At 36.3% G+C, this 12,084-nt stretch overlaps 1 protein-coding gene across 3 annotated transcripts in view; it reads left to right on the top strand.

Moving 5' to 3' along the window:
* Positions 1 to 12,084, top strand: part of cyth1b (cytohesin 1b) — a 78,432-nt gene that overhangs the window by 29,894 nt on the left and 36,454 nt on the right. The window contains exon 1 of one of the 3 annotated variants that reach the window (XM_056271421.1): positions 2,343 to 2,521. The exons of the other annotated variants lie outside the window; for them this stretch is intronic. Within the exon in view, the coding sequence (XP_056127396.1) occupies positions 2,494 to 2,521 (28 nt within the window). The 5' untranslated portion in view covers positions 2,343 to 2,493. Of the gene's footprint in view, positions 1 to 2,342; positions 2,522 to 12,084 lie in introns of those variants that run through there. 3 annotated transcript variants of the gene reach the window in all.

Genomic DNA, 12,084 nt, shown 5'->3' with positions numbered 1-12,084 from the left:
CAAAGCAAGCACAAGAGTGTCATTATGTCAGTCTGCTTGAGAACAGCAAGATATTTCCTCAAGTGCTATCTTGTAAATCTTGATTTGTCACAGAAAGTGTCAAGAAACATATTTCTATATATCTCAGAAACTCTTGTATACTCTATATCTCTTGTTGTTTTCTCTTGTTGGTTTGCCTTGACATACCATACAAACATAACTCTTTCTTTTCAAACGTGCAGTACAAGTCAGCAAGTCAAAACCTTTTGAACATGGAAATGTCTTGCTGACAAAAAGAGTGTGACTACAGCGTCAGTGTTTTCCCGCTTATTTTATTATCAAATTACTTACGTTTTTTGGCTGATTATCTTTGAGGCCTTGTTTGTTCTGGTTTTTAGTTTGCTTTATGTCATTTCTCAGCCCACAAGGCTGTTCATTTTACTGGTAAACACTATGCTGTGCCGTTTGCCATCCACACACTCTTCTATAACACACAAACAAACCGTCATGAGCCGCACAATGTATTCCTCCTGCTTCTAACACTGTTGACACTGGCCATAGTTGCAACAGATTTATGAATTTTGAATCCCGAAAGAGATGTTTGAGGGAAATGTGTGCGGTTTCCCTTAAGAACTTGAAAATGAATCGGTTTCAACACTCCTGGTGCTGCCATCACACTGTGTCTGATGCTCAACTTAGATTCACACTTATTAAAAAACACTTTGATGTATTTTTCTTGGCCCTTTATAATATCAGGTTGGTTCCACATGTGTTCTTTAACCATCTTAAAGGGTCAGTAAACACCCAAACAAAGAACTTGTTCACGTATGCTCGGTCATCCCCTATTGAGGATAATCAGCCATTGGTCACGGTTGAGATGTGACACTATTCTCCTGGGGGCGAGAAGAAGAAAAAGAAGCCTCTGTTTATAAAAGTAGATGGAAGGCTGATTTTAATGTCCCCTTGAACATCCTAAGGCTCTAATATTGTGTCTGCGTGCTTTCTATCTTTCAGATTATTTTAAGTTGCAAGAATTTATATCAGTGCAAAGCTGTATGCAAAGCTTTAAATATAGCTGTATGGACTTATAATCACTTTTTAGTTTTCATGCAGTTTGTGGAAATTATTTCCTCTTTTGGACTAAATTATGTTCTCTGTCTTTTTTGGACTTTTGTGGTATTTCCTGTTTCTCTGCCATGTTTGTAGTTATTAGTTTCCCCCCTTGAGTGTCTTCACCAGGTGTGTCTTGTTAACTCGTTATCTTGTTAGCCTTATTAGTAATAAATAACAATAAGTTATTACACCTTGTGTATACAGTATAAAGCCCTTCTGCTTCTCTTCTTGTGCCTGGTCAGTCAATGTTTGGTGTTTCTGGTGTGTACCTGCCTTCTGTGCTCCCTGTGTTTCCTGATCGTTGTTTTTTGTTTGGATTATTAATAAAACCCCATTGGCTGGTTTCACAGACTTAAGCTAGTCCCTGACTAAAATGCAAGTTTGAGCTGTTTTAACTGAAAACAACTTGCACTGATCTTCTAATCATTGTTGAAAACTGGTGTGCTGCTTAATATTGTTTTGTGGAAACTGATAGTTTTTCTTTAACTCTTTGAGGAATAAAAATTTCAAAGAGCAGCATTTATTTAATATATATATATATATATATATATATATATATATATATATATATATATATATATATATATATATATATATATATATATATATATATATTGTAACAGTGTAAAAGTCTTTACTGTCACTTTTGATCAATTTAATGTGTCCTTGCTGAATTTGAACGCCAGTGTATTTATCACATTTTTTTAAACAGAGCAAAATAAATATGCATAATTGCATTTTAAGAGTTTTGCCAGTTGACTGCCAAGCTGAAACCAAGCAATAAAAACGTATACCATTATGAATGTTTGGCTATTTATAGAATAGGGAAGTGTTTTTACTGTTACTTAGAAAGGACATATTTACGGGGTTTGTGCAGTTCTTTTTTCCAATGCATAAAACGTTCCTCCCACAAGTGTCAGTCAAGCCTAGCTACCACCACCACCCTAAATGAGCTGCTCTCAGAACGATCAAAAAAGCCACATGAGTGGGTAGTTATATTGACACTACCATACTCCAGACATAACTCATAATTCTTTTTTAGCTTCTATTCTCATTCCTTTGTAAGATGTACAAGTGGGTTTTTGGGTATCTGCACGCACAGTCGCACAAAAAAACTAAAATCCAACCTTCACGCTGATTGGTTGTTCGTCATCTTTAGGACACGCCCCGTCTGCAGAGCATGAGGGTTTCATGCAGTGACATCCGGTCTCTACTGTTACTGCGCAAATACTTTCAAACACTCTTTCCAGCTTATTTTTTTAAACGTGGTTTTCGGTACATTTCAAATAGTCGATTTCAAATTTCAAGTTGGCAGGTTAAAGTGTTGAGTTTTGTCAAACCGCCGCCAGCAGGTAATATCTCCGAATCACAAGATCAGCGCATGTGTAAAGCGCTGCAATCATGGTGCTGAAATCAGAAGATGGAATCGGTGAGTCAATCTAATAAGTTTTCACATTTGCAGTGGCCAATGATTTTTAAAAATATCATCGTTGTGGCTTTGTTTTGTCTCCTGCTTTTTGAATAGTTGAATATTAATGGTAACCGTTGTGGTCGATATGCAACAGGTCCATCCATTCATGCTGTCTGAAGAGAAAGGTTAAATGATGTCTGATTTGTAAACGAATCATTCGTTGTAGTCGGATCTTATCAGTGAATCGATTGAACCGTTTCATAAAACGGTTAATGTGTCCAAAACGGTTAATGGAATATACAGTTTCCATTTGTTTACGTATCGGGCTGAATCGGACCTAGGGTTTTTCAGCTTTTTATTAAACAGCACAATACATCAAAGCATGAAGGCAATACATACAGAGTGACATTGAATCAAAACAAAAGAAGACAGTAAGATACACAGATACAGATTATGTGTTGGCAGGGTAACAAACAAAACAACAACACTAGTACATTTAAATGTATGCCTACATATTTGTGGAATAGATCATCTATGAATAGAGAAAAGAGAGGTTTATAGCCAGTACATATGTGTTTATAAACATAACAAATAAACACATATAAAAACATGTTTATAAACATAAATGTATGTGGAATTTAGTTTATAAATTATTTAATATTTCCCTATATTTTCTTTTGAGTTGTCAAACAATCCAAAGAAAACATCTTTAAAACCAAAGGAAAAGCCACTTACAAAATAAGATTGGATAAACATGAACAAATCTGACCATTTTCTCTGTGTATTGGTGCATTGCTAAAACAAGTCGATGACATCTTCCTCCAAACAGCAATTCACTTCAATGTCATATTAATATCAACTTACATTTCCTAAGAAAGTCTTTGGTTGTTTAACATTTGTGTTAATTGAATTTTAATTGAATTAATTTAAAAGTTATTTATATTACTTGGTTTTGCCTCATAAGTGGCAAAGACCATATTTTCTCCCAGGGTAAATTCTCTACAATATTATTCCAATATTGTAGGCTACCTATTACACAAGAAATTTGTATTATCTCTCTCTGAAAGAGAGCTCTGATTTTTATAATTATTATTTTTGTTGCTCTACAGAAAAGCATACATTTCTGATCATTGTTTCTGTTGGCAAGTAAGTACAGAGCCATGGAAATGTATTCCCTTGCAACAGTAAAGACACGCCAGAGGGAATGGCATTGAAAACAATAGCATCTTCATTAAAAGTTATAGGAATTTTATATTTCTGTAAACAAGATTTACATTTCTATATTTGTATATAATTAACACTGGAAGGGACACATTAAAACAATCCCACACAAGCTGATCTGACCTCTACCATGACTCGGTTAACTTTAATGACCCAGCGGATGGAGGCTCTCTCACTTGACCTATTGATATTGGAGGCCAGTAGGTTCATTTTTGTTAAACTCAATACATAATTTATCATGTAGAAAATGAGCGGTGTTTAAAAAACAAACAAACAGATATATCCTCCTGAGTCCTGGGACCCAAGAATAGACTTTTGTCCACTGTAGTGGACATTATATTTTAGTGAATTTCTCTGACATCATACATGTCACATGACACAACATGGGTGTCCTGTAAAGAGCACATTCAGGACTTTTCAGAGATACCAAATGTTTGGAGGTTTCACCATGAAAACAACTTCTTGGTCTTTAAAAATGTCTGACATTAATTTAGTGATCAAATGTAGCATTCTTATGGAAATATGATAATGTATTGTAATTATAATTTAAATTGGACTACTTTTTTAAATTGTATTTCATAAAACAACATCTCAGGAAAATGTTAAGGGGTTTCAAATAAAAAAAAATACTTTCTGTTACAGAACAGGGCATTGATTTCAAACGTGTCCACTGTAGAGGACATCAGGACTTAAATCATGTTTATCAGGCATTCTGGGAGACACAACAAGTGAATATGGAAATAAATTATACAACAATATTCTTATGAAATATTAGATATATTATCAAAATGTTGCCAATTATTACTCCAATTATTACACTTCTTTTTTTATTAAATGTTGCTCCAAGAACACATTAATGTGCAAATTAGATGCAGTGTATAGATACATTGCATTGAATGGGAATATTAATTTATGGCCATTTTACCCACATATTGCAAAAAGTAAAATCGTGTATCAATTCATTCCATTAGACCTATTTCTTTCATAACATAGTGGAGAATAATCTTTATACAAATTTTGGTTGAAAAAATCCTGAAACCCCAAAATTTATTGGTGATTGAAAAAAAATCCCATTGTTTTTGCTTATACATATAATTTCATGTAATTTTATTTTTTAAACAACTTAGTCCTGGCGTCCACTACAGAGGACATAGCATAACGTATGAATAAAATATTATTTTATATATGTGTTTTTTTTTTTTACCATTTGTTTATTGTGCTCTAAACAGTGTGATGACATGGGAAAAAACTAAATTGAAAAAACTTTTTTTTCTGGGTCTCAGGAGCAGACCAGCTGACAGTCTTGCCTGGGCCCGGGACAAGATAATCTTAGATGGGGCCCCCCCACGATTTTTTTTATTTTTATAAAACACCATATACTTTTACCCAAAATGAATAATAAAAATACGTTTAAATGGGTACATTTTCTATAAATGTCTTCATTTTCTTTTCTGACATAGCCTACTGCAGTTCTTGTTAAAACACACTAGACATGCATAATCTGTGCATTTTGGGCACTTTTTGTGTGAAATCATATTTATTTTTTGTCCATCAAAAGTGTGCTTTCACTTTTAAGCATGAGCAGCGCAGCAAAAATAGACTCGGATCTGACCCATTATCTGTTCACCGATGATGAAGATGCATTTCAGCCGGCTTTTTATTTCTCATCTCCATAAATAGTAGTAAAGCTAATCCAAGGGCTAGAAATCAATGAATTCTTTGCTAATACTTCCTCGTCATCATGGAGAGCGCAGTTCGCACCGCTTTCTCCTTTCCACAAGCGTTTGCTCTCCCGTGGCGTCTGTCGCTGCCATGCAACAATGAACTTAGGCGCGCCTGTAAAAACGAGCGCGCCGCGTCGCTATTATGAGCTAATATCCAACATATTTCCATATGTGGCTCTTTCCTCCTTTCTTATCAACAAGTGGATTTACAGCCACCACAGCAGCAGCTTGACCACTATTTCAAGGACAATTAGGAAGAAAACGAATAAAAAGCTTGTATGTAACTCAAATATTAGATATTTTTTCAACAAATATGCCTATTTTATTTATTTTTTTAACAATTATTCCATAATTTAATGAGGGCCCAGTTCTGGGCCCCCCTCCCTACCCTGGGCCCGGGACAACAGACCCGTTTGTCCCCCCCTGTCGGCGGGCCTGCTCAGGAGGATATAGAATAGTAAGTTTTATTATTAATGGGTTAACGAAAAAGGTGCATCTTCAGCTGTTTCTTGAAAATGGCTAAAAACTCAGCAGCTCGGATTGAGTTAGGCAGGTCATTCCACCAGCTTGGAACAGTCAAGGTAAAGGTCAGTGAAAGTGATTTTGTGTACATAGAAAAAGTCTTAGATCTTTGAGTTCAGCTCATGAAAAATGTGGGGAAAAACAAAAGTGTTGCGTTTATAATTTTGTTCAGTGTAGTTACATAGTTTGTTCACATGTTCATTGAATAAATAAAATTTTGTAAACCTTTTTTTTTTTAACAATGTTTCTTGTTCTTCTGTAACTATTTGGCATTTATTTATTTATTTATTTATTTCATATTTTTTTTTTTTAGAGAAGTTAAAGGGTGATTTCTTTTTGTGGGGGTGGGGGTGGGGGGTGGGGGGGGGGGGGATGAGCAATGGGTGGTTGAGACCAATCCTCTTTCCATCCGTACCCTCCTTACCTTGGATATCCAGGTCAGCAGTGGCTTTACTTGGTGCAACCCCAAATCAAGTTCTCTAGATTAAGAAAGGCCTGTCTCGAGTTCTGCCGGTTCTCTTTTAGGATCTGCTTTTTATTACTCAAAGTAAACCATGTGCTCAGAGGTTTTTTGCTGTGTGATCGACTGATTTATATTTTTTTGCCGTTAATGACATTCTGTCTGAATTCAGGTCACGTCTAGATCAGATGTTTTTTCTTGTCAGAGTATACCAAAGCTTATGCCTTGCTGAGTTTTTTGAGCTATGAAAACAGGCTAAACTGGACTGAGCCAGTACTGTGTTGGGAAAACCAGACAGAATAGGACAGAAACCGCAACATGCCTAAATACAAACACATCCTTGCGGGAGAGGTATGTTTGTTTTGTCTCTCTTTAATTGCGGATGGAATAAGACAAAAGCTGAGCAGAAGAATGAAAGTTCACCTTTATGTACACTTTTATTTTTTTTCCCTCTCTTTTTTAATCGTCTCTTTCAGTATTTGTTTTGTCTTTAACGCTTCTGAATTTGATTTGTGTAGTTTCGGTTACTGAAGTTGTGAAATATTTTTAATATGCTGATTTGGTGCTCAAGAAACATTTCTTATTAATCTCAATGTTGAAAAAACTTGTGCTGCTTAATATTTTTGTCAAAACTGATTTTTTTTGATGAATAGAAAGTTCAAAAGAACAGCATTTATTTGACTCAAATCTTTTATAGCATTATAAATGTATTTACTGTCAATTTTGATTCATTTTAATTCGTCCTTGTTGAATAGAAGTCTTAATTTCTTTAAAAAATAAAATCTTAGTACTGACCCCAAACTTTTGAACGGTAGTGTATATTAATAAATACCACGGGGCAGCCACAGGGTGGAGCGCTTGAGTGTGCTGAAATAAGTGTGTGTGTGCCGGGGGAGGAGACAAGAGGAGAGGGTTACGGAGAGCCATAAAGAGAAAGAACATGAGGAGAGAGGAGGGGGTCATTTTCAGATACAGCAGAGTTTGTGATGAGAGCAGAGCAGTCGAGATCTCAAACTGGCCACCTCATTTCCCTGTAGCATCACTTCCACTCAACATATGAAGCATCAGTTGATACAAGAGCGCTGGAGATTACTGGAAGATCTTGGGAGTTTGGCTTCTGCTGCTTTTTCTGGGTAGCAATAACACATGAATGTGTATTTATCTGGCTAATTGGATCGGGGGAAAAAACTGGAAAGCTGGAATTGTAAAGGCATAGAGCTGTCATTCAGTCCTACAGGATTATTTTACTCAGGTACATTGTCCTTTTTAATTTTGTATGCATTTACAGTCATTTGTCTCTATTCATCACTTATTTCTAAATGTAGCAGTGTGTCACGTCATCTACATCTAATAAATTGTGTGCACACTTTGACAAACACAATGACAGTTTTTTTTGCAGGCTTGTGGATGACTTTTCCCTTCACTAGTCATTGTAGAATGAGCGTCAGTATGACATCAGGAAACTCATGGCGGCCACAAGACATATAGCCTGTATAGATGGAGGCTTTGTATGTGCTTCTGGGATGACTTGATTACGCTGTAATACTGATCTGTGGCTTGTGTTCTTCAGCTGACTTTCTTATCAGTGTGTTTGCAGAGACAATGCTTAGAAGGAGCAAGTGGTGGGTGCTCTTGTATCAACTGATGTTTCAGCTAAGACACTTGATTGTTGCAGCTTTGTCCTTTTTCCTGCTGTTTTTTCTTCATTTGTACACATATTAACGTGATATAGTACTGTATATTGGCTTATAAGGTAGTGAGCTATGCAAGTACACAAGTGTGAATACTTAGACAATGCATTGCAGCATACATTTGAACATAATTGGCGATAGCGAACCTCCATACTCAAGGGGGCGATAGAGTTTGCTTCAGAAGCATCATTAAACAGAATGTTTTTGTTCAGGTTGAGAGTTTTAAGGGTTAGTTCATCTAATAATTTTCTCACCTTAATGTCATTCCACTGTTCGAAACACAAATCAAGATTTTGCATCCACGTCCGTCACATCGCAGGATGTCAAGTATAGGGATTGCAGTTGATACGTGATCTGTACGTACAACGGTTCGAAAAACACGCGTTTAACCATCATAGAGTGAAAGTTTATCATTTGCACGGGTATTAGGTTTTTTAAACCATTTTTGCGCACAAAGACACGGAAAAGAACTCAATTCGGACATCGAATTCTCTTTCTCGTCTATTCGTGTTTGAACAGATACAGATGCAAAATTATGTCAAAGAGTGTCCACAGTAAACACAGTTTCTTATGGCTTACGTGAACGTAAAAAATTGGGAAAGAAAACAGATGCATATAATTATATTGAATTCGTGCCTTCGGTCTTAAAGTGACAGCAGCCTAGTATACCAGCTACTGTCTGAGTCATTAATGTTAATCAGGTAATGTTGCCTGAATATTGTTAGACTTACATGAAAAACATAGGCTAAAGCACTGTTTACTTCATTTGTATCTTTGTTTTATTGTATTTATAAGTTTGTAATTTGTTTATTTATTTTTTATGCAGATTCACTCCCCTACAAAATCACCCCAATCATTCTAGAATTTTTTCCCCCCCAAACAGTTATTCATCTGGTAAAACTGTTTTCATATCGCAGAAAAACAAAATATCCCAATGTCAGTTTTTTTTTTTCAATATTGTGCAGCCCTAATACCTAGATATCATCAAATATGATAAACGGAAGCTCAAACATGCTTGCTTGACGCATGACAACCAATGAGGTTGGTTCTCGCTTGTCAAGCAAGTGCTTTTGAGCATCTGTTGGACATGTTTGATGACCTCAATTTATGTGAATTGATGTGAACGTTAATCAATTATGTGAACGTTAATCAATGTTTATATATAGTTAACTTTACTAGCAAAATTATATTCAACTGTTGCTCTGCCATGACAGTAGATGAGCTAAAAGTTAATGGTCCAGTAATAGTTTATGCTAATAATTATCTCTAGCGAGTTATATAGCGAAAATAACTACTTTTAAAGCATGTTTCAATGTTGAATGAATGGATAATGAATTAAGTTGAATATAAATTTTCTTTCACTTGTTACAGTGTTTTATGGGATTGCCTGCTCCACAAAGGTGACATGTGATGTAATTTGGCCAAAATTAGGTATCTTTGAAGGCAACAGAAGGTTCTTCCTACCTTCACGTCGGAAGTGTGTTTCCTTAAAATGCTTTCTATGTAGACTCAGTTTTGAATCAAAACTGGGGTCCTCCAGAATTAATGGTCATGTATAATCTTTTTTTTTTTTTTTTTTTATCTGTCTCCTCTTCATTTTTGATTGATCAGTCAGTGCAGACATGCCTAATAAGAAATGTTTGGTTAGTGTTTTCTCTGGAAAACAACCTCTGGGTTCCACGTTTTCTTCAGCCCTTTACAATGTCCAAATGACAGCATGTAGCCAGTGACTTGATTGACGATGGCACATTCTTCTGCCCCTGTGGTGTTTGTTTGTAGGGGTGACGCGTCTGGTATTTAGTGAGTGTGTTGAATTGACCTGGTCAGCAGAGAGAGTATTTTAGGCATGGTGTCCTGCTCACGCTGTGGGTCACTGTGGAAAAGTTCTTGAAGTATTAAAAATGTCTTTTAAAATCTCTGTGGTTCTCTTGATGTCAGCATAATGATAGAATTGGCAAATAACATCCCATAGAGTTGCTTTGGAGGGACCTGGGCCATATCTAGGGACTAGAACATCATAGAGATTGTGTTCAAAAAGCCATTCAGAACACCATAGCAACTATAACACCATTTTGTTTGCGGTATGTTTTTCTGCTGTTACTACTTCAAGTGTGGAAATGGGCATTTATAGACTGTCTTCTGTTTTTTCATAAAGAGTAAAAACCAAGCATTTACTCTGCAGAATGGTCATTCAGTGACAACGTGCTCACAAGCAACAGTTCACGTGATTACGGCCTGCCAGAACTTCTGCGCTCAGACAGTCACATGGTTGCGCTGTGAGAGAACTGCAGGGTGATCCACCGCTGTGAGAGTGCCAAGAAGTGCCACCGCTGGTGACATTGAGTCAGAGCTGGATCACATTACCCAGGAGAGCTCGTCCTAGTTTGATATCTCGTTTTAGAAATATATCTGGCACTTAAAGGCTGTGATGATACAGCGATTCCACTAAGAATCCATATAGTGATTCTTTTAACACTAAGTATTTGGACATATATACTTTTAAGTACTTTCTTTCATTTCATCTGATTCTGATATACACTATATTGTCGATTTTTAAAATTGGGCCCTCGCATTTAATCAAGGAATCGTTACAGCCCTAGACCTCATAATGTAACCCCTTTATACGTTGCTATACACAACCATAAGGCTTCAACCAAGATTTAAATGATCTTAATGGAAGAGAAACCATTATGAATTAATCCTGTACAGTAATGTTGCCCACAAGAGACACCCCATGTCCCAGAAAACTCCACCTTCCAGCCACGTGGCTGGCAGACCCTTTGACATCAATTTAGAGTGCCTTCTCTCTAAAGATTTATATGCTCATATCGATGTCAAAGGCAGACATGTGTCTCTGCTATAGTGGCACTTGCCTGTGAGTTCGGACCAACATTTGACTTGGAAATGAATGGTAACTTGCACGTGGTTGAGGGCACTCCAGCTTGGATAAACCGTGTGACTGCCTTCTTGCCATGGCCCAACATAGAACCATTGACATCCAGCTTCAGCTTATGAATTTGGATAACTCAAGCCAGGCAAGAAGCTGCAATATTGAATAAATAAACATGTTTGTGTCCAACCAGCTACTGGCAACTGGTGTGATGTTTCCTAGCTACGGCCTGCTTTTATTCACTCTCTTAATTTGCATTCATCGAATGCTTTTGCTCTGTTTGACGTGCGTTATAATCATTTTGACAATTGTGATTTTTGTGACTTAAGTTTATGTCTGTTAGCTTTGAAGCCATTTATGCTTATGCTCCTAAAGGTCGACATGTTTTTAGCTGAGATATGTTTAAAATTTGTAGTCTTTCTGTTCTGGGTAAATGGACTAAACATTTTGATGATTCATCTTAAAGGGGACCTATTATGGCCCTTTTCTCAAGATGTAAAATAAGTCTCTGATGTCCCCAGAGTGTGTATGTGAAGCAGGGTTGCCAACTTTGGGACTTTGGCTGGAGTGAGACTGTAAAATTTCAGTGCGCGTGCGGAGAAATTGTTTGGTAACCCTAACCCTAATTTTAAAAATGTCAGTCCTTGTTTACTTAGTATAAACCCTGATTTATGCAACAACAACAAAAAAAAAAAAATAGAATGGAAACATTTTTTTCAAAATGTACATTTAATTTAATGATTGCAGTACTATTAAAAAATAAAGATAGAGGTGATTAAATAATCACGAGAGGTTTGTATCTGAAGCAGGGTTCGATCCGTTCATGAACAATCCGTTCATTGCGTCTGTCACGTGACAAATGAACGAAAGACTCAGAAGGTAAAGTAATTATTTATGTGTTCCCTGTAAATTATTTTTGACTGCATTATAATGATTTCTTAATTCAGAATATGATAAAGACTGCGTAGGTGGATGTGTTCGGGGAATTTGGCTGTTAAAAGTATAACTTTTAAAACCTTTTAAATGAACGAAATGACTCGAAAAAAGATTCGTTCATTTTAATGAACGAGATC

The sequence above is a fragment of the Rhinichthys klamathensis genome, unplaced genomic scaffold (genome assembly GCF_029890125.1).
Source record: "Rhinichthys klamathensis goyatoka isolate OS25496 unplaced genomic scaffold, OSU_Roscu_1.1 h1tg000319l_1, whole genome shotgun sequence".
Lineage (NCBI taxonomy): Eukaryota > Metazoa > Chordata > Actinopteri > Cypriniformes > Leuciscidae > Rhinichthys > Rhinichthys klamathensis.
The sequence above is the reverse complement of the archived record's forward strand: the minus strand, read 5'-3'. Positions and strand labels throughout refer to the sequence as shown.